General features: G+C 40.6%; 1 protein-coding gene across 1 annotated transcript in view; it reads left to right on the top strand.

Moving 5' to 3' along the window:
- The window catches only part of LOC126174745 (atrial natriuretic peptide receptor 1-like), a 381,570-nt gene that overhangs the window by 286,509 nt on the left and 70,653 nt on the right, over window positions 1-24,408 (top strand). Inside the window, exon 7 of the mRNA XM_049921065.1 lies at window positions 19,443-19,572. Coding sequence (XP_049777022.1) covers window positions 19,443-19,572 — 130 coding nt within the window. The remainder of the gene's footprint in view (window positions 1-19,442; window positions 19,573-24,408) is intronic.

Here is a 24,408-nt window from a genome sequence, read left to right as displayed (position 1 = left end):
AGGTAGTCTGGGAATATTATAGGGTTTAACAAGGATGTTACGGAGGTTAGGGGGGCGACGAAAGGCAACTCTGGGTGGTGTGGGGAGAATTTTGTCAAGGGATGATCTCATTTCAGGGGTTGACTTGAGAAAGTCATATCCCTGGCGGAGTAATTTGTTGATGTTTTCGAGGCCAGGATATTATTGGGTGACAAGGGGGATGCTTCTGTGTGGTCTGGTGGTAGGAACATTGTTGTTGGACGGAGAGGAATGTCTTGCTCGGGAAATCTGTTTGTGGACAAGGTCTGCAGGATAGTTGCGGGAGAGGAAAGCACTGGTCAGGTTATTGGTGTAATTGTTGAGGGATTCGTCACTGGAGCAGATATATTTGCCACTAGTACCTGGGCTGTAGGGAAGGGAGTGTTTGTTGTGGAAAGGATGGCAGCTATCAAAATGAAGGTACTGTTGTTTGTTTGTGGGTTTGATATGGACAGAGGTGTGGATGTGAGCTTCAACAAGATGAAGGTCAACATCCAGGAAGGTGGCTTGGGTTTTGGAGAAGAACCAGGTGAAATTCAGATTCGAAAAGGAGTTGAGGTTATGGAGGAAATTAAGGAGTGTTTCTTCACCATGAGTCCAGACCACAAAGATGTCATCTATAAACCTATACCAGGCCAGGGGAAGCAGCTGTTGGGTCTTCAGGAAAGCCTCCTCCATGCGGCCCATGAAGAGGTTGGCATAGGACGGAGCCATCCTGGTTCCCATGGCCATTCCCCTGATTTGTTTGTAGGTCTGGCCTTCAAAAGTGAAGTAATTATGGGTGAGGATGAAGTTGGTAAGTGTGATAAGGAACGAGGTTTTTGGAAGATCTTCGGGTGGGCGTTGGGAGAGGTAGTGCGCAAGGGCAGAGAGACCATGGGTATGTGGGATGTTTGTGTAACGGGATGTAGCATCTATGGTGACAAGAAAGGTTTCAGGTGGGAGAGGAGTGGGAATGGATTTGAGGCGTTCTAGGAAGTGGTTTGTGTCTTTGATGTCGGATGGGAGTCTGCGGGTGATAGATTGTAGCTGCTGGTCTACCAGAGCTGAGATACATTCGGTTGGGGCTTTGAAGCCTGCTACAATGGGACGGCCAGGATGGTTCTCTTTGTGGATTTTGGGTAATAGGTACAAGGTAGGGGTACGTGGCTAAGGTGGAGTGAGTAAGTCTATGGAAGCCGTTGTGAGGCCTTGTGAGGGACCTTGGATTTTTACGATTTTTTGCAGCTCAGTCTGGATGGAGGGAATGGGGTCCTGGGTAACAGCTTTGTAGGTTGAGGTGTCGGAGAGTTGACGCAGTTCTTCTGCCACATACTCCACACGGTCAAGTACGACAGTTGTGGAGCCTTTATCCGCCGGGAGGATGACAATAGAGCCATCTATTTTCAGCTCCTTAATGGTACGGGATTCAGCTGGGGTGATGTTGGGGTTTGTTGGGATGTTCTTCAAGAAGGACTGGGAGGCAACACTGGATGTGAGGAATTCCTGAAATGTCTGCAAGGGATGGTTTTGAGGGAGGGGAGGAGGATCCCTTTGAGAAGGCAGTCAGAACTGTTCTAGACAGGGTTCAACACTGGGTCTAGTATTTGGGGGCTGTGCTTGGGTAGTGAACTGATATTTCCAGTTGAGGTTCCAGGTGAATGAGAGGAGATCTTTAACCAGGGCAGTGTGGTTGAATTTAGGTGTGGGGCTAAAGGTTAAGCCTTTTGATAGAACAGATGTCTCTGGAGGAGAGAGGGATCTGGATGAGAGGTTTAGGACTGAATTGGGACTGGTGATATGTGGCATTTGACTGTGGTTATAGTTGAGATTTGGTCTGTGTGTGGTATGTGCTGGGATGGGGAGACTGAGTAGGGTGGCTGGGCTAGGTTTGTTCGCTATGGGGGGGGTTTGTTGGAGGTTCTGTTGTGGTTGGTGTTTGTGAGGGATAGGGAGTGTGGAGTATGTGGCAGAAGAACTGCGTCAACTCTCCGACACCTCAACCTACTAAGGACCCCATTCCCTACATCCAGACTGAGCTGCAAAAAATCGTAAAAATCCAAGGTCCCTCACAAGGCCTCACAACGGCTTCCATAAACTTACTCACTCCACCTTAGCCACATACCCTACCTTGTACCTATTACCCAAAATCCACAAAGAGAACCATCCCAGCCGTCCCATTGTAGCAGGCTTCAAAGCCCCAACCGAACGTATCTCAGCTCTGGTAGACCAGCAGCTACAACCTATCACCTGCAGACTCCCATCCTACATCAAAGACACAAACCACTTCCTAGAATGCCTCAAATCCATTCCCACTCCTCTCCCACCTGAAACCTTTCTTGTCACCATAGATGCTACATCCCTTTACACAAACATCCCACATACCCATGGTCTCTCTGCCCTTGAGCACTACCTCTCCCAACGCCCACCCGAAGATCTTCCAAAAACCTCGTTCCTTATCACACTTACCAACTTCATCCTCACCCATAATTACTTCACTTTTGAAGGCCAGACCTACAAACAAATCAGGGGAATGGCCATGGGAACCAGGATGGCTCCGTCCTATGCCAACCTCTTCATGGGCCGCATGGAGGAGGCTTTCCTGAAGACCCAACAGCTGCTTCCCCTGGCCTGGTATAGGTTTATAGATGACATCTTTGTGGTCTGGACTCATGGTGAAGAAACACTCCTTAATTTCCTCCATAACCTCAACTCCTTTTCGAATCTGAATTTCACCTGGTTCTTCTCCAAAACCCAAGCCACCTTCCTGGATGTTGACCTTCATCTTGTTGAAGCTCACATCCACACCTCTGTCCATATCAAACCCACAAACAAACAACAGTACCTTCACTCTGATAGCTGCCATCCTTTCCACATCAAACACTCCCTTCCCTACAGCCTAAGTACTTGTGGCAAACGTATCTGCTCCAGTGACGAATCCCTCAACAATTACACCAATAGCCTGACCAGTGCTTTCCTCTCCCGCAACTATCCTGCAGACCTCGTCCACAAACAGATTTCCTGAGCAATACATTCCTCCCTGTCCAACAACAATGTTCCTACCCCCAGACCACACAGAAGCATCCCCCTTGTCACCCAATAATATCCTGGCCACGAAAACATCGACAAATTACTCCGCCAGGGATATGACTTTCTCAAGTCAACCCCTGAAATGAGATCATCCCTTGACAAAATTCTCCCCACACCACCCAGAGTTGCCTTTCGTCGCCCCCCTAACCTCCGTAACATCCTTGTTAAACCCTATAATATTCCCAGACTACCTTCTCTACCCAGTGGTTCCTACCCCTGTAACCGACCCCGCTGCAAAACCTGCCCCATGCATCCCCCCATAACCACCTACTTCCGCCCCGCTACTGGTAAAACATACACAATTCAAGGCAGGGCTACGTGTGAAACTACACATGTCATTTATCAACTGACATGCCTGCACTGCAAAGCCTTTTACATTGGCATGACAACAACTAAACTGGCTGAGTGCATGAACAGACACAGACGAACTGTCCGCCTAGGAGATGCCCAATACCCAGTAGCGGAGCACGCCCTCCAGCATAATTCTAGGGACCTAGGAACCTGCTACACCATATGTGCCATTTGGCTTCTCCCACCAAACACCAGTCCCTCTGAACTGCGGAGATGGGAACTTGCACTCCAACACATCCTTTCATCCTGCCATCCCCCTGGACTGAACCTACATTAAACAACCTCACTCCCATTCACTCTTCAGTCTTCTCCTCTTTCCCTTTCCTCTTTAGCCATTCATGCATCTTTTCATCCTACATAGTTGTGTTTATCTTTATACTATATACCTCTTTACTTCTGTATGCATCCTCTTTGGTTTGAAGCTGGCACAGTACTTACAGCAGACTATCTTTGGCTTCCCTCTGACAACCATGCCTCCATCCTTGCTACCCTCCCTATTTTCCTTTCCCTGTTGCTTCATAACCTGGGTTGTGAGTAACTGAATCTCCTTTCCCTTCTTCCCTTTCTTTCCCCTCTCTCCTCCCCGATGAATGAACATTTGTTCCGAAAGCTAGGAATGTAAATTCTCGGTTCTGTTTTATGTGTATCTATCAGCTGTACTGAGCTGAGTTAAGTACTGGCCAGCCCCTCTATCTCTTTGTTAGTATTTGTTTCACATCCTTATATGAGATTTTCCAACAGCACATACACAGACACAAGCAGACATTTGTAAAGGCATAGAGTTTCAGCAGAGATGTCAGTCGAGGCAGAAGTACAGAGGCAAAGATGTTGTTGAATGACAGGTGAGGTATGAGTGGCGGCAACTTGAAATTAGCGGAGGTTGAGGCCTGGCAGATAACGAGAAGAGAGGATATACTGAAGGGCAAGTTCCCATCTCCGGAGTTCTGACAGGTTGGTGTTAGTGGGAACTATCCAGATAACCCGGATGGTGTAACACTGTGCCAAGATATGCTGGCCATGCACCAAGGCATGTTTAGCCACAGGGTGATCCTCATTACCAACAAACACTGCCTGCCTGTGTCCATTCATGCGAATGGACAGTTTGTTACTGGTCATTCCCACATAGAAAGCTTCACAGTGTAGGCAGGTCAGTTGGTAAATCACGTGGGTGCTTTCACATGTGGCTCTGCCTTTGATCGTGTACACTCTCTGGGTTACAGGACTGGAGTAGGTGGCGGTGAGAGGGTGCATGGGACAGGTTTTACACTGGGGGTGGTTACAAGGGTAGGAGCCAGAGGGTAGGGAAAGTGGTTTGGGGATTTCATAGGAATGAACTAAGAGGTGGACGGCGGAAAGACACTCTTGGTGGAGTGGGGAGGATTTCATGAATGATGGATCTCGTTTCAGGGCAGGATTTGAGGAAGTCGTATCCCTGCTGGAGAGCCACATTCAGAGCCTGATCCAGTCCTGGAAAGTATCCTGTCACAAGTGGGGCACTTTTGTGGTTCTTCTGTGAGAGGTTCTGGGCTTGAGGGGATGAGGAAGGGGCTCTGGTTATTTGCTTATGTACCAGGTCGGGAGGGTAGTTGCAGGATGCGAAAGTTGTTTTCAGATTGTTGGTGTAATGGTTCAGGGATTCCGGACCGGAGCAGATTCATTTGGCATGAAGACCTAGGCTGTAGGGAAGGCCTTTACAAATGTCTGCTTGTGTCTGTGTATGTGCGGATGGATATGTGTGTGTGTGCGTGCGAGTGTATACCCGTCCTTTTTTGCCCCTAAGGTAAGTCTTTCCGCTCCTGGGATTGGAATGACTCCTTACCCTCTCCCTCAAACCCACATCCTTTCGTCTTTCCCTCTCTATCCTGATGAAGCAGCCGTTGGTTGCGAAAGCTAGAATTTTGTGTGTATGTTTGTGTTTGCTTGTGTGTCCATCGACCTGCCAGCACTTTTGTTTGGTAAGTCTCATCATCTTTGTTTTTAGATATATTTTTCCCACCTGGAATGTTTCCCTCTATATATATATATCTGTGTGTGTGTGTGTGTGTGTGTGTGTGTGTGTGTGTGTGTGTGTGTGTGTGTGCATGCATATTTCCCTGTGCACACTTATTCTTTCCCCTACAATACCTGATGATTCTTACACTGTGACAGGCTTATTAGTCTGAAATTTCAATGTTTGTGTCTAAATGTATTTTAGTGTGTATGCTGATTCTTTGGCCTTCTTATCTAAAGATAAGATGTATATCATTAGAAACCCTGGAAACAAGGAAAAAATTAGCGATAGTAGTTTGTGAATATGGAAAGAGGGGAAAAATAGATATGTCCTCAAATGCGTAGTAAATGAGAAGTAAGAAAGGAAAAAAATAGATATGGTTGCTAAGATCTAAGAAGAGAAATAAGATCGCCCCCTCCCCAGGATACCTACCCCTCTGGAACTTGAGTGAGATGCTGGAGGAGGTTTGGTGTTAAATTGTCTCCTACAGAACGGACATTCCCACCTTCATCTTTGAGGTCCCTGAAGGAAATCTTGGCAACCCTATGGAAATGGCAAATGGTGAAGAATCAGGCACACTAGTTTGCGAGGGTTGTCTGAAAGGTGTGATGTGTGTTTGTTGTTAGCCATGATTTATTTGCTCTTGTAAACCATGCTTTTATTTACAATATCCACTCCTTTCAAAACCTGTGTAAACCCTCCCATTTAAATCACATCTCATAAAAGTTATAAAATACTCTATACAAAATAGAAAATTTATACACTATGGTATCACAGTTGTTTAATTATTCACCTCATGTTATATTATCCATAAATATCATACTCTATTCATTTTATTTTACATCGATATCACCTTCTTTCTTATTCTGTGATTCTCCTAAGTTTTCTTTATCTTGTAGTCATATCAAGGTTTCTAAGCACTATGATTGTAGGATAGTTTAAGATATTAGGAATAGATGACAGAATAGTTCAAGATTTTAAAGGAATTCAGTGCAGGAAAACTATTTTGGAAGAAACACTGAAAACAACTCTGGGTCCAACGGTCGTCACTCCGCCCGTTAACTCAGAACGTTAATGTGCCTGGGGGAATATATGACTCTGCCCGGGTCCCATGGGTCTGATATTAGCATTTCTTGTGCACTGGCCGTACCAGTATTTCTCCTTAAACTTCTTTTGAAAGTCTCCCCATTGCAAATCAGTCACCACTTCACTAGTTAACACTACATTAGGTGAATTTACCCTTTTGACTACTTTATCCTGGATAAGTTTGAATTCTTTCCAAAGGTTATCTATACCTTTCCTGGTATCATTAAGTTCAGAAGATAGAAGAAGAGAGATGTTTCCAGATGTTACTCTCTTGGTAACTTTTTGATCTATAATTTCTTCAACCTGTTCCTCCAAACTACTTATATTTATGATATCAGCCCTTGCTAATTTCTCTTTGAAGTTCCTTTCCACATTACCTACTCATGTATTAACACCTGTAATTTGCGATTGAATTATTGGCATTAAATTATCGTACTGATCAACACTCTACAGGTAGTTCAAACTACCATTGTAGCAACAGTAAACAATCTAACAACTGCACCAGATACTTGCCGTCTTATACAGGGTGTTACAAAAAGGTACAGCCAAACTTTCAGGAAACATTCCACACACACAAATAAAGAAAAGATGTTATGTGGACATGTGTCTGGAAACGCTTAATTTCCATGTTAGAGCTCATTTTAGTTTCGTCAGTATGTACTGTACTTCCTCAATTCACCGCCAGCTGGCCCAGTTGGAGGAAGGTAATGTTGACTTCGGTGCTTGTGTTGATATGCGACTCATTGTTTGGGCAGGCATTGTTAGTGATGTCTTGACTGGGCCCCATGTTCTTCCACCTACGCTCAATGGAGCACGTTATCAAGATTTCATACCTGATACTCTACCTGTGCTGCTAGAACATGTGTCTTTACAGGTACGACACAACATGTGGTTCATGCACGATGGAGCTCCTGCACATTTCAGTCGAAGTGTTTGTACACTTCTCAACAACAGATTCGGTGACCGATGGATTGGTAGAGGCGGACTAATTCCATGGCCTCCACACTCTCCTGACCTCAACCCTCTTGACTTTCATTTATGGGGGCATTTGGGAGCTCTTGTCTATGCAACCCCGCTAACCAAATGTAGAGACTCTTCGTGGTCGTATTGTGGACGGCAGAGATACAATACGCCATTCTCCAGGGCTGCATCAGCGCATCAGGGATTCCATGCGACGGAGGGTGGATGCATGTATCCTTGCTAACGGAGGACATTTTGAAACATTTCCTCCAACAAAGTGTTTGAAGTCATGCTGGTACGTTCTGTTCTGTGTGTTTCCATTCCATGATTAATGTGATTTGAAGAGAAGTAATAAAATGAGCTCTAACATGGAAAGTAAGTGTTTCTGGACACATGTCCACATAACGTATTTTCTTTCTTCGTGTGTGAGGAATGTTTCCTGAAAGTTTGGCCGTACCTTTTTGTAACACCCTGTATAGGGTGCCATATTCTGCCTGTTTATATATCTCTGTATTTGAATATGCATGCCTATACCAGTTTCTTTGGCACTTCAGTGTGAAAGAAATTATTCAGATAGTTAAGGCAATTTAACAGTTATGGGGGACTGGAGTGAGATACTAGGAAAAGGAAAGGAAGGAAAACTCATAGGTGAATATAGACTGGAAGAAAGTAATGAAAGATAAAGCCACCTGATAGAATTTTGCACAGAGTATAATTGAATCATAGCTAGCACTTGGTTTAATAATCGTGAAAGAAGGTTGTATACATGGAAGAAACCTGGAGACACCAGAAGGTTTCAGATTGATTATATAATGGTTAGACAGAGATTTAGGAACCAAGTTTTAAATTCTAAGACATTTCCAGGGGGATGTGTGATGTGTGGACTCTGACCATAATTTATTTTTTATGAACTGTAGATTAAAACTGAAGAAACTGCAAAAAGGTGGGAATTTAAGGAGATGGGATCTGGATAAACAGCTAAACCAGAGGTTGTAGAGAGTTTCAGAGGGAGCATAATGGAACAATTGACTGGAACAGGGGAAAGGAATACAGTAGAAGAAGAGTAGGTAACTTTGAGAGATGAAATTCTGAAGGCAACAGAGGATCAAGTAAGTAAACAGAGGGCTAGTAGAAAACTGTGGGTAAAACAAGAGGTATTGAATTTAATTAATGAAAGGAGAAAATATAAAAATGCAGTAAATGAAGCAGGTGAAAGGGAATACAAACGTCTCAAAAAAGAGATTGATGGGAAGTGAAAAATGGCTTAACAGGAATGGCTAAGGGATAAATATAAGGATGTAAATGCATATATCACTAGGAGTAAGGTAGATGCCGTTGACAGGAAAATTGAAGGGACCTTTGGAGAAAAGAGAATGACCTGTATGAATATCAAGAGCTCAGATTAAAAACCAGTCCCAAGCAAGAAGGGAAAGCAGAAAGGTGGGAGGAGTGCATGGAGGGTCTATCCTTGAGTGCAATATTATGGAAATGGAAGAGGATATAAATGAAGATGAGATGGGAGATATGATACTATGTGAAGAATTTGACCGAGCACTGAAAGACCTAAATCAAAACAAGGACATGGGAATCGACAACGCTTCATTAGAACTACTGGGGGAGGCAGCCATGGCAAAACTGTTCCATGTATAAAACAGGCAAAATACCATCAGACTAAAAGAGAATATAATAATACCAATTCCAAAAACCAGATGCTGACAGGTATGAAAATTACTGATCTATCACTTTAATAAGTCACGATTGCAAAATATTAATGCGAATCCTTTACAGAAGAATGGAAAAACTGGTAGAAGTCAACCTCGGGGATGATCAGTTTGGATTCCCCACAAATGTAGGAATATATGAGGCAAAAACCGACCCTATGACTTCTCATAGAAAATAGGTTAGGGAAAGACAAACCTATGTTTATAGCTTTTGTAGACTTTTTTAGAGGCAGCTTTTGGCAATGTTGACTGGAATAGTCTCTTTCAAATTCTAAAGGTGGCAGTGGTAAAATACGGGGAGCGAAATGTTACTTACAATTTTTACAGAAACTGGGTGGCAGTTACAAGAGTCGAGGGTGGGGGAGGAAAGCATTGGTCGAGAAGGGAGTGAGACAGGGTTATAGCCTATTCATGATGTTATTCAATCTGCATATTGAGCAAGCAGTAAAGGATACAAAAAGGAAAATTTGGAGTAGGAATTAAACCCCAGGGAGAAGAAATAAAAATTTAAGGTTTGTCATTGACAGAGTAAATCTTTCAGAGACAGCAAAGGACTTGGAAGAGCAGTTGGATGTAGTGGACAGTGTCTTGATAGGAGGATATAAGATGAAAATCAACAAAAGCAAAGTAAGGATAATGGAATGTAGTCAAATTGACAGAGCACTGAAAGACCTAAATCGAAACAAGGACATGGGAATGGACAACACTCAGTTAGAAGTACGGGAGAGCCAGAAAAACATGTCTGAAGAAGAGAAATTTGTTATCATTGAGTACAGATTAAAGCATCAGGAAGTCTTATCTGAAAGTATTTGTATGGAGTGTTGCCATATATGGAAGTGAAACATAGATGATAAACTGTTTAGACAAGAAGAGAGTAGAAGCTTTTGAATTGTGGAACTACAAAAGAATGCTGAAGACTAGATAGGTAGATCAAGTAACTAATGAGGAGGTACTGAGTAGAACTGTGGAGAAGAGGAATTGGTGGCACAACTTGACTAGAAGAAGGGATGGGATGGTGGGACACATTCTGAGGCATCAAGGGATCACCTGTTAGTAATGAGGAGGGGAGGGGAGGGGGAGTATAGAGGGTAAAAATCATAGAGTTAGACCAAGAGATGAATACAGTAAGCAGATACATAAGGATGTAGGTTGCAGTCGTTACTCTGAGACAAAAAGGCTTGCACAGGATAGAATAGAATGGAGAGCTGCATCGAACCAGTCTTTTGACTGAAGACCACACCAACAACACATACATATGGACATTCATTTCTATTTCTTCCTTGCTCTATTTGCGAAGGAAACAGGAAAGGAAATGACCAGTAGTGCCACAGAGTACCCTCTGCTAAGCACTGTATGATGGTTTGTGTAATATGCATGTAGATGCAGAATGTCCTTTACTATTATGAGCAGTATTGTACACTCTGTAATGTGATGGCTCCTGCTTCTTATGTCAGGCATTTCAGATATCAGCCACCACCAATTTTTGTACTTTCATGTGTGCATGAATATTCTTAGTCAGATACTAAAATTTACAGGTAAAGAAGTATATACACATCAAAAAAAGTTGGTTCCCAGAACTCCTGAAGATAGGTGTTGACTGTGGACATTGTATCACAGACACAGTTCCTTTGACTGTTCATATATGTCACTAAAACCACACAAAAATGTAAGCAACCATGCATGAGCAGCGCCTATTAGATGGAGGAGGTCTGACAGCCAAACATTTCCAGTTATTCCACCAGGAATGAGGTACACGGCCTTTGTTGTCTGTAGTTCAACCATACCTTGATGGTCAATACTTGGTTAAATCACATTCGCATTGTTACTTTGTGCCAGGAAGGGCTCTCAACAAGGGGAGTGTCTAGGTGTCTCAGAATGAAACAAAGTGATGTTGTTTGGACATGGAGGAGATACAGAGAGACAGGAACTGTTGATGACATGCCTTGTTCAGGCTGCCCAATTTCTACTACTGCAGTGTATGACCGCTTCCTAAAGATTATGGCTTGGAGGAACCATGACAGCAACACCACAATGTTGAATATTGCTTTTTGTGCAGCCACAGGACGTCGTATTACAAATCAAACTGTGCGCAATAGGCTGCATGTTGCGCAACTTCCCTAGTGAGGTCCATCTTTGCAAACATGACACCATGCATCGCGGTACAGATGGGTCCAACAAGATGCCGAATGGACCACTCAGGATTGGCATCACATTCTCTTCAGCAATGAGTGTCACACATGCCTTCAACCAGACAATTGTCAGAAATGTGTTTTGAGGCAACCCGGTCAGGCTGAACGCCTTAGACACACTGTCCAGTGAGTGCAGCAAGGTGGAGGTTCCCTGAAATATTGAGAGATTCTGCTTATCTGGTCATCTAAAACTGTAGCACTAATCCTGGTGCTGGATTTTGTGCACGAACTGACCTCTTGATTTTATCCCAGAAATGTTCGATGGGATTCATGCTGAGCAACCTGGGTGACCAAATAATCCGCTCTATTTTCCCCTGCACGTTCTTCAAACCAAACTCAAACAATTGGTGTCCAGTGAACTGAGGCATTGTCATCCATACAAAATCCATTGCTCCTTTGCAATAAGTAGCCAAATGTAGCCATTTCCAATCAATGATCAGTTGAAGTTAACGTGTTCTTGCTTCCCGAGAACGGGGTCCCGGGTTTGATTCCCGGCGGGGTCAGGGATTTTCACCTGCCTTGAGGTGACTGCGTATTTTGTTGTCCTCATCATTTCATCATCATTCATGAAAGTGGTGAGACTGGACTGAGCAAAGGTTGGGATTTTGAACAGGCGCTGATAACTAGGCAGTTGAGCGCCCCACAAACCAAACATCATCATCATCATGAACCAGAGGATAAAGTTCATTCAATGTAAAAATGGCCCACATCATTATGAAGCCACCAGCTTGTACAGTGTCTTGCTGACGTGCCCATGACTGCATGGGGTCTGCATCACACTCGAACCATGCCGTCAGCTCTTACCAACTGAAACTGGGGCTCATTTGAGCAGGCCACCGTTTTCCAGTCATGTCCAACCGATGGGGTCACGAGACCAGGAGAGATGCTGCAAGCGACATCATGCTGTTAGCAAAGGATCTCGCGTCAGTCGTCTGCTGTCATAGCCCACTAAACCAAATTTTGCCGCACTCCCCTAACCAATACATCCGTGATATGTCCCACATGAAATAACATGCTGTGTTGTTTTTTTGTTAGCACTAACAACTCTACGCAAATGCCCCTGTTCTCGGGCATTACGCGAAGGCCGTCGAGCACTGCATTATTCCTAGTGAGAGGTAACGCCTGAAATTTCTCAGCACTCTTTTGAAGTTGTGGATCTTGGAATATTGAATTGAATGATTTCTGAAGTGGAATGTTCCATGCGTGTAGCTACAACTACTACTTCGCATTCAAAGTCTGTTAATTCCCTTCGTGAGGCCATTATCACTTCGGAAACCTTTTCACATGGATCACCTGAGAGCAAATGACAACTCTGCCAATGCACTGCCCTTTAATATCTTGGTTACGCGGTACTGCTGCCACCTTCATATGTGCATATCGATATCTCATGCCTTTTGTCACAGTGCATACTGCATGCTCCCCTGTTTTTCATTTTAAATCTTATGAGAATTTAGGTACCTGTATGGGATACAAGAAATTATTTTATACTACTTAGACCGATTTGAAAACACAGTATATTCAAACATGATTTTTATTTAAACAATGTATTCGCCAAGAGACCGTGGGACATTATATCGAACACCACCCAGAAGAATAACATGGCATGAGTATGGGTGGCAGTATTTACTACTCGTACATTTAGGATTCCAAAGATGAACAAAGCAGATTTGTCTTCATAAATTCGTTGTCATGTTCCTGATTAAATAATCCATGTCTCTATTGCTTTCACGCCATAGTCTCTTCCAGGTCGGAAATCTTTTATGGCGATTCTTTGCAAGCGAGACTGCCTTTAACGCATTTCAGTGATTTATCATGCTTCTCGTTGCAAGACGCCTTACTCTTTCCCCACTCATCCTTGAGATGCATTTTTCAGCTTTTGGTAGCGTCGTCCGATGCTGGAGCTTTCCCACTCCCATACTTTACGCCTGATACAGCTGAGATGACTTAGTACAGAGATAAAGGTTTGCATCACCCCAGTTCCCAGAACTCCTGAAGATAGACATTGACTGTGGGTATTGTATCACAGACACAGCCCCCTTGACTGCTCAGAGATGTCACTAAACCCTCCCAAATATGAAAACAACCATGCATGAGCAGTGCCTATTAGAATGAGGGGGTCCGACAGATGATCAGTTCCAGTCATTCCACCAGGAAGGAGGTAAACGGCTTGTGTTGTCTGTGGTTCAACCATGCCTAGATGGTCAATACCGTGGTTCAATAACATCCACATTGTTACTTTGTGACAGGAAGGGCTCTCAACAATGGAAGTGTCCAGGCGTCTCGGAATGAACCAAAGCGATGTTGTTCAGATGTGGAGGAGATTCAGAAAGACACCAACGCCACCATGTTCAATAATGCAGCCACAGGACATCATGTTACGACTCAAACTGTGCACAATAGGCAGCATGATGCGCAACTTCATTCCTGACGTTCATGGCGAGGTCCATCTTTGCAACCATGACACCATGCAGCGCGGTACAGATAGGCCAACAGCACGCCAAATGGACCGCTCAGGATTGGCATCACGCTCTCTTCACCGACGAGTGTCACATATGCTTTCATCCAGACAATCGTCAGAGACGTGCTTGGAGGCAACCCGGTCAGGCTAAGCGCCTTAGACACACTATCCAGCGAGTGCAGCAAGGTGGAGGTTCCCTGCTGTTTTGGGGTGGCATTATGTGGGGCAGATGCATGCCGCTGGTGGTCATGAAAGGCACCGTAATGGCTGTATGATATGTGAATGCCATCCTCTGACCGATAGTGAAACCATATTGGCAGGATATTGGCAAGGCATTCGTCTTTACGGACAACAATTTGCGCCTCCATCATGCACATCTTGTGGATGACTTCCTTCAGGATAACGACATCACTCAACTAGAGTGGCCAGCATGTTCTCCTGACATGAACCCAATCGAACATGCCTGGGATGGAGTGAAAAGGGCTGTTTATGGACGACGTGACCCACCAACCACTCTGAGCGATCTACACCGAATCGCCATTGATGTGAGGGACAACCTGGACCAACAATGCCGTGATGAACTTGTGGATATAATGCCACGACAAATACAGGCATGCATCAATGCAAGAGGACGTGCTACTGGGTATTAAAGATACCGGTGTGGGTATTAGAGGTGCTGGTGTGTACAGCATATTGGACCACCACCTCTGAAGGTCTCACTGTATGGTGGTACAACATGCAGTGTGTGGTTTTCTTGAGCAATAAAATGGGCGGAAATGATGTTTATGGTGATCTGTATTCCAGTTTTCTGTACTGGTTCCAGAACTCTCGGAACCGAGGTGATGCAAAACTTTTTTCGATGTGTGCTGTTTTAAACTACACTTTTCTAAATGCGCATTAACATTCAGGCTCTTTATTCATCAATGACCTATGTAATTATAACTACCAGCTAATTTCCATAATAGCTTCTCTATAGAGCATGAATAGTACCAAACCTGCTGGGAGTGACTAATTAAGATGCTGATAAGTGTGTGTTACATAAGTAGAGGCATGCTGTATGTTGTGTCCCACAGCTGCTAGAAATTATGAAGCAGAAGAGTCACAAAAGGAAGGTTATGGCTGAAGAGGAGCACACATATTCAATTTATTCTTGTGTGAAAGTGAAATATTTTTGGTGTTATTGACTGGTAGATCTCTAGGTGTCAGCTAAGCCACCTAATTAGAAATTACTTTGAACATGTTCACACCTTCATTCCATGAAGTTTAAGTGCTGTAACTCAAATGTAAATGTGTGATAACGTGGGCATTAAGACTGCATGTTTACGTACTTGGTGACAATGAAGCATGTAAGGAAGATAGTGAAACCTGCAAATAGCATGTAACTTGCTTCTAAATAGCTAAAGGAGCTGACCAACTCAACATCCCTATCAAATTTATGGATTTTCATCAACCCAGTTTCATGGCTCCACTCTATGTTATACTGTGTAATTATTTTTGATTTAGCTAAAGAGATTGGGACATAATCTAATGACCAGAATGTATTACCATCTCTCCTATCTGTGCTAATGAAACTCTTTACCTCTAGATCAAGTGTCATCCCTGTAATATACATTAGGATTGTAGGCTTGGACACAGACAGATTTAATTAGTTAGTTAGTTATATGTTCAATGTATCAAAAGAAAAACGATATACAGGTATAAGATGTGAGTTAGTAATTCCTACTCAACATCTTTTACACATTACAGTAATAGAAATTCTTCTGTGGAATAGGAGTTGCCAAAGAGAAACTTTCTCAGTTTGTTTTCAGATTTTATTTTGCTGTCTGTCAGACATCTTTTTATCACTGTATATGTGATCAAAAATATTTGTTGCAGCATTGTGCACCACTTTTTGTTTTAAAGACAACCTTAATGTGGAGCACTGAATGTCTTTTTTGCTTATGGTGTTGTAATTATGTACATTACTGTAGCAGATTATTTACAACAAACTTCATGAGGGAATAAATATACTGTGAAGCAGTAGTCAGGAAGCCCAGATTCTTTCTTAAAGATGAGTTACCCCAGAACATTATTCCATATGACATTAATGAATGCAAATATGTAAAATATGTGAACATACTGAATTGTCTCTCCCAAAGATTTACAATGATTCTAAATGCAAATGTGGCTCAAGTAAGTAGTTTTAGGAGTTTCAGAATGTGCCTCTTCAAATTTAAACTCTCGTCAATATGGACATCTAAGAATTTTGAAGTTTCCACCCTATTTATTATTTCCTCACCATTTGTTACATGTATCATTTGTGTAGTACCCTTAGATCTGCAGAACTGAATATGTTGTGTCTTTTTAAAACTGATCATGAGACCATTCACTGAAAATCAGTCAGTGATACTTTTAAGTTTATCATTTCTTCTGTTCCTGTATGTATGCTTGGATTGATTGAAATACTAGTGTCTTATGCGAAAGGAATTAATTCTGCTGAGGTATATTAGATGCACTCTCATTTACATATGTGAGGAACAAAAGTGGACCTAAGAATGAAACTTGGGAAACCCCATACATGATTTCTCCCCAGTCAGAATTATGTCTGCAGGCTGTATTGGTTGAACTATGAAGTACAACTTCCTGCATTATTTTGGTTACATATGACATTATCCATTGATTGGCTAAACCATCAATCCCATAAAACTTCAATCTATCTTGAAGAATACTCTGATTCACACAGCAAGTGATTTAGATAGTTCATAGAAAATAGAAACTGGCACTATTTTATTATTTAGTGCTTATAAAATGTGGTGAGTGAACATGTAAAAGGCATTCTCAGTAAAGCAACCCCTCTGAAACCAAAACTTTGATTTGCTGCGGGTACTATTGTTGCTAAGGTGAGACACTATTCTAGAACACATCACCTTCTTAATGGTTTTAGGAAATGATTTCAGCAATTAAACAGGTCAGTAGTTATTGACATCTCTTTTATAACCTTTCGTAAAGAGGGGTTTAACAATGGCAAATTTCAGTCTCTCTGGAAAAATGCCTTGCTATAATGATGCATTATATATATTGGGTAGACAAGGCTTATTACGAGAGAACAAATCTGTAGCACTGTATTGGAAACACCATCAAAACTATATAAGCTTTTATTTTTGAGAGAATGTATGATTTTCTTAATTTCAGAAGTAGAAGTTGGTAATACATTCATATGATTAAATTTTATAAGAGCTACTTTTTCAACATACTGCTCTGATTTTTCTCTTTAATTGTTTGTCCCTATACCTTCTACTATACTGAAGAAATTATTACTAAATACAATTGCTGCCTGTGTCCTTCCATTAAGTTCATTAGTGATGTTATCTTGTTCTGGGGCTGGTTGTCCTGCCTCTCATTTCACTGCATTCCATATAGCCTTAAGTTTGTTGTTGGAATTATTGATTTCTGGCATTATGTGCAAGTTCCTTGATTTTTAATAACCTTTCTTAGTAATTTAGAGTAGTTTTTGTAGTGTGCGACTACTTCAGGATCCCAGCTTGTTTTTGATAAAAGATATCTGTCCCTTTTCCTTTCACAAGATATTTTAATCTCCTCCATGGTTTATACATGGCTGTTTAGTGTCCCTTCTCATTAGGTTGAGTGAAAAGCTACTTTCAAATAATGATATTAATGTATCATGGAAAAGTTTAAATTTTGTGTTAGCATTTGCTTAATTATAAATTTTGTCCCAGATCATCTCCTATAAACTATTCTTAAAATCATTCATCTCTCAGTCATGAATTATTCTAACTGATTTCCACTGGGTAGTATCCATACTGTAAGGCACTTTATCCTAACTAACTGTGCATCATCATTAGAGGGAATATTTGTTATTAGCTAAACAGTTATTTTTTAGTTCCAAGGAAAGTACATGGAATTGTCAAGGTTAAGTTCATAAATAAAGGTTGCAGAGATGAACTCTGACATAACATTGTTGATAGTGGCTTATTTTCTACTCAGTGTCAAATTTCAAGCATTTGTTTCATACATCATTGTTTAATAAATTTGCTGACTTGCTATGTTAGGCTTGACACATATTAGTAGATATCTTTGAGATAGTTCATAAATTCCATTCTTTCAGAAATTTTTCCACTCTGTCTGAGATGTGAGAATCATTTCTTTTTATAACTTGGACTTTTTACCTCTTTTACTGATCACAATATGAACTGATGTATACATATTACTGGTACCCTGTATATTCTCATCAGAAATGCCCTCCTTCAGAATAAGTTTAGATAATGCCACTTTATTACTCTGGGTAACTTTGTGGTGAAGTTGGCAATGACAAAAACATTGCATAAGGAGACTGACAAAAGTAAAGGAGCTGTATTTTGCTTAAATGTCATGCAAGGATAGTAAATACCTAGGTTTAATATAAGACAACTGCCAGTTGCTTATTCCTAATGACTGTAGCCATTTTTTCTGGTGTGATTGACACCTGAAAATGCATTGCTGCAGTAGTCTATTATTGCTTATTGTAAAGAAAAATTTCAATTGCAGAAATACATGTAATTTAAAAAAGGAGGAGGGGAGAAACTCCAGTTTCATTGTTAAATGACTAAACTGTGAACACCCTCTGGGAAATTAATTTTTTGGTTCTTACTAATAGTCTCAAACTGGTATGTAAATTTTACTGAGTATATCGTGCCATCCCTTCTGATTTAAAAAAAAAAAAAAAAAAAAAAAAATAGTTAGTTGCATCTCCAAACTGCTGTTTATTGAAACACTGCAACAGGAGACACATTTTGTCTCTCACCATATTGCCATAATAATTGGAATACCAGGATAGAAGAATTCAAGTTGTAATTATCAATATTTATTAATTACAGTTTGTGTGTTATCTGCAGTTTCTGGTTTCCAATTTGTTCGTGAGTTTCCATAAACATCTTGACTGACATACACTTCTTCCACTAATTCTCATCTGTCTGTGAGCAAGAAATATTCCTACAGCTTTCTTCACCTAAGCTCCATTTCTCTATGTTACAAGCAAAATGAATCACTGATCTGCATTCGCAGGCGCTAATGGTGTAACTACACTCACACTGCTTGACATTTTACTGACAAGACACGATGTCTATCTAAGCAGCCCACAAGAATACTACCGTGCACCTATAAGTTTCTGGATATGCTTTATGTAACTGGCTACTGGCTACAGTCATTTTTCCAGTGTACTGCATAATCTTTGACGGCAATGACATTTCTTGGCCACTGAATTTTTTAAAGAATATGATTTATTGACATAGGTGATGCTAGCATTTCTTGTTGAAGTTATTGATTAGTTAGCTGTACTTTACAATTGAAATGGGTTTCAGCTAAATCAGAACATGGTGGACTTGAAAAAAGTCACACAGTTTCTCCATGGTAATTTATTCTTCTCTTCATCTTCCTATTCCACAGTTTACTCACTTAATTTAGTATGTTCCTTTTTCTACAGCTCTTAGGCTTCTCTGTCATTTTACAGCTTTGACTGTGACTTCCTAATTCCACTCATCTCTGAGTTTCCATTTATTAAATTTTGTAATGAAGCACCAGTTCTTAAAAGAAAGTAAGAATGTGCTATGCTTTCATTTCTGCAGTGAGCGGGTATCAGAGGATCTGCAGGTGTCTGGCCGACAGCAGGGCCTATCTATTACCTTGCTTGTCCTGGTGCTTATTATATCACCCATCATAGTTCTGCTTGTCCTCAACGCCACACGTACCATACAGGTGAGCTACAGCAATTTCCTGACAGCAAGGGAATTTGATGTGTGGCTAAACTTATTTTATGCATTTCTAAGTTTGTCTTCACAAGCTTCTTGAGGAGAGCTCAGGAGCAAGATCATATGAATGACTGCTGTCTGTCCTCACCTTTGTTGTTGTGTCTTTCTCAACCCGGGGTCCCTTGAGTGACTTGCCCAACTCTGTTTTAGTATTTTCCATACCTTTCACTTCCTCCCACTCTCCTTTTAGCTGTGAAAAAATAAATCCTTGCTTCCAAAGTCTTGAGATTTTCAGTTTTTTTCTGTATTTGTTGCTCTTGAGCTTTTATGACAGTAAGTAAAGATTATGTATGTAAGGGGTATCCGAGAAGTTCAACTGTCCACCAAATACCAGTGGATCTCTGTGTCATGCACCACTCCTCATAGAAAGCTGTATCTTACCTTATCTAGGGTAGAGAAAGTTATGATAACTGCCTTATACATTTTCTTCACTGGTACTATTACACAGCATTCTCAGTCACAATAAACCAGTCATCCAGTTGAACAAATGGCCATTGCCAATTAATATTCAAGCGTAAAATAGACTGCCTAGTTACAGAGCATGCCAGTTATCACAATACACTTACTTGCAACAGCTATATTACAAAGCATGTCATGTGCATCTTCCCATTTAGTGGGAGCTTCTTTGAAATAAACAGATAGCAACTGTGTCTATGGCATGTCCAATAATGTTACAGCTGTCCTGCTTTAAACCTCACCTAGTTCTTTCATTCTGCCTCCCTGGCCTGCCTTTTGTATTGTTCTGCTGATGCTCCTCCATGGCTCCTTTTTTTCTATTCAGATCCTCTCATCTTTGTCATTCACTTCAGACTCAATGAGTTTTTCCAGTCCATGCATTATGCACTATTATTCCATATTACTGCATCTCCTTGTTTTGTTGTGCCATTTACTGCTTCCCTGTTTTGTAACCCTCATCTTCACCATGCAAAATTTTCCCTTCCTTAACTCTCCAATGTGAACCAGCTCTATTCTTCTACAGCCATACTCTGTTCCTCGACCTCTCTTCACTCTGAGAAACCTTCCAACTTCTTCTTCACTCCATGGATTCCAACTTCCCAGTCTTCTCAATCAAAACAACTATTAATTCCTGTTACATTACGGCATCAGAAGTGTTCATGTAAAAGAAATTTATCTCTGTGCTTGGTAGAAGAACAGAAGATAGAAATCCAGCAGTTTTCTATTTTTGTGCCTCCTAATCTGGACTTTGTCTTGAAGTCCTCTCTGTCATATACTACATTCATCCATGGCTCTTTGTTAGGGTAATAATTAAGATTGATGAGCAAGTCAAGGCCTTATGATAGGTTCTCAATATGAATTGATTTGTTGTGTCATTGGTTTCCTTGTGTCTTTCATTTACGCATGCACACCAGCAGATAACATGCATGCAAACAGTTATTAACTGCTCATTTGTTTTATGAGCAGCAGCTGTAAACAGTTGTGTCTTAAAAACTAAAGCATTAACTGCCATACAGTTTTAAGCTCCCTGCCCACATGTATTGTAATAGGTGAAAGAAGACATATACAAAATTCTCGGATGCCCTGTAGCTGTACGTTATCTACTTGTGAATTGATTTTGATAGTTTTCATGTTCTTATTCAGACAGCAGAATTTTTAATAGGAAAACTTTTTTCGCTACACATTTGCATGCTAAACATTAAGAAACATTAATATAAGGTGTACTGTTGCCATCCTCTAGCTCTTAACTATATTTGCAATTAAATATAAAGTAAAAGAGGTACATAAGTAAACAAATAACAGAAAATTCAAGTGTATTGTAGGAGCACCTACAGAAATTATTTGCATATCTCATCTGGAAACACATATCAGAAAAGGATTACATAGTATTTCTTGGTTTCTCATAAATAATTTCATGTTAACAGAACCTTCCATTGGTTCTTGGTAGAACAACATTATAATAAATTAAAAGCACCAGTTTGTTTTTGTTCTACAATATTACTTTTATTGTGTTAACCACTTTTTGTCTTACAAGGCCATCTTCATACATTTACTGAGTATTGTTACCAAAGGAGTGACAATGTTTGCAGATAACAGCGGAAGAGAAGTAACACATCTAGACTGAAGCAGAAACTACAGTAAGTAACATCTTTGACAGTGTGGTGGTAATGCAATGAAATACATAACAGTTTCTCTTAATAAACAAAACTAATAAAATAAAATAAAATTAGTACTTGACAAGGCTACATCAAGAGGTATAAAACATGGAGAGTTACACACAAACAAGGTAAAAGAAGAAACAATTATCAACGCAACTACAGAATACATAAGGAACTTAAGCAATATCAGTAAGATAAACAGAAATAAATAAATGCAGGAAAATGGAGACGTTTGAGGAAACATACACTAAATGTAATTTTTGAGAGTGTGGTGGTACTGCATTTTAACATTAACATTATATTCAAAACAGTGGCTATGTAACAGTTTGCATTAAATAAATGAACAAAGTAAAATATGAACAATATTTGATGAGACAACTACAAGAGGTGTTATACTTGGACAGTAATACAAGTACCAGTTAAAAGAAAGCCTTAACTATTGAAACTACAGTCTATACAGAATAAAATTAACAACTTCAATAAAACAAAAGAACTTAATGAATACAGGAAAATGGGAATATGTAGGAACAGACAGTGTGGAAAGTAATGAACAACAGAAATGATTATTTAAAGTTTAGCAGAGCAGAAGTGTTGAGCTGTGTCTGATCATTTAGGATTAGATCTGGACTGTGAGCAAGATGTTTGTTAATTTCCAGGGCTTCCAGCAGGTTGAGTTTATGGCCTTTGTTTGCTAAGTGAAGTACCTGGGGCACTGGCTGGAAGTTGTGAAACTCACTCAGTACATGCTCAGCAAATGTGGAGACAGAATTCTGAAAGCCCCAGCTGCGTTCATATTCAGCCAGCTTAGTTGATATGTGTTTAGCTGTCTGACTGATGTAAAATTTGTCACAGTCATAACAGGTGATTTTGTATACCCCATTGTTGGCTAATAACTGTATCTTACCTTTGATATTAAAAACACACTGAGCTGTTGTGTTCTTAACATAGTATGAAAGTCTGTACTTGCAGGCTTTCAGTGCTTTGGCAACAATCTGTGATACCTCACCTAGAACTGGTAGTGTGCACCATTTCTTGCAGACAGTGGATGAGGACGCAGGGGGGGGGGGGGGGGGGGGAGGCATAGAGGAGGGGTATAATTTTCCATTTTTGTTTCGTGTGCAAGATGTGGTCAATGAGAGCTGGACTGTAAATTTTAAATTTTATTGTAACTAATTCTGCTTTAAAATCATCTCTGGACATGGGGATGGAAATGAGATGGTGTACCATTGAGTGGAAAGCTGCATGTTTGTGAGATATGAGGAGTCGTGAGCAAGAAGGTATTACTGTGTCTGTAGTTGTAGTTTTTCTATAAATTTTGAAATAATGTGAGGGTGTACTGACGTCAATGGTGAGATCTAGGAAGTTCATGGATTTGTTGCAAATCACCATTGTGAACTGAATATTTTTATGTTGACTGTTTTAGGTTTTTCAAAAATGTGTTGAGTTGTCTTGTAGTACAAGTTGGCTGAAATATTTATGGACCATTTTGAACAAAATTTTCTAAAAACAGAACTTTTGAGTGCAAATATCAAATACTGGTGTAGATATGTAGATGACGTTCTGTGTATGTGGACTAGTTATAAGACAAATTATACCCCTCCCCTATGCCCCACCTGCTTCCCCATCTTCTGTCTGCAACAAATAGTGTACACAACCATTTCTAGGTGAGGTATCACAGATTGTTGCCAAAGCACTGAAAGCCTGCTTTCCTACTATGTTAAGAACATGACAGCCCAGTGTATTTTTAATAGCAAGGATAAGATCCAATTAATGGTCAACAGTGGGATAAACAAAATCACCTGTTCTGACTGTGACAAATTTTACATTGGTCAGACAGTTATAGACATAGCAACTAAACTGACTGAATATGAATGCAGCTGTGGCTTTCAGAATTCTGTCTCCACATTTGCTGAGCATGTACTGAGTGAGTTTCACAACTGCCAGCCAGTGCCCCAGGTACTTCACTTAGCAAACAAAGGCCATAAACTCAACCTGCTGGAAGCCCTGGAAATCTTGCTCACAGTCCAGATCTAATCCTAAATGATCAGACACAGCTCAACACTTCCGCTCTGTTAAACTTTAAATAATCATTTCTGATGATCATTACTTTCCACACTGTCTATTCCTACATATTACCATTTTCCTGTATTCATTAAGTTCTTTTGTTTTATTGAAGTTGTCAATTTTATTCTGTATAGACTGTAGTTTCAATAGTTAAGGCTTTCTTTTAACTGGTACTTGTATTACTGTCCATGTTTAACACCTCTTGTAGTTGTCTCATCAAATATTGTTCATATTTTACTTTGTTCATTTATTTAATGCACACTGTTACATAGCCACTGTTTTTAATGCAATGTTAATGTTAAAATGCAGTACCAGCACACTCTCAAAGATTACATTTAGTGTATGTTCCCATTTTCCTGCATTTATTTATTTCTATTTATCTTACTGACATTGCTTGACTTCCTTACGTATTCTGTAGTTACATTGATAATTGTTTCTTCTTTTAGCTGGTTTGTGTATAATTCTCCATGTTTTATACCTCTTGATGCAGCCTTGTCAAGTACTAATTTTATTTTAGTTTATTAGTTTTGTTTACTAAGAGAAACTGTTATGTAGGCATGCTGTTCCTGTTTTGTGTTAAATTTTTTCCTGCCTACTCCATTTTG

Source organism: Schistocerca cancellata, chromosome 3 (assembly GCF_023864275.1).
Source record: "Schistocerca cancellata isolate TAMUIC-IGC-003103 chromosome 3, iqSchCanc2.1, whole genome shotgun sequence".
In the NCBI taxonomy this organism is placed as follows: domain Eukaryota; kingdom Metazoa; phylum Arthropoda; class Insecta; order Orthoptera; family Acrididae; genus Schistocerca; species Schistocerca cancellata.
This window is presented reverse-complemented; position numbering and strand designations above follow the sequence as displayed.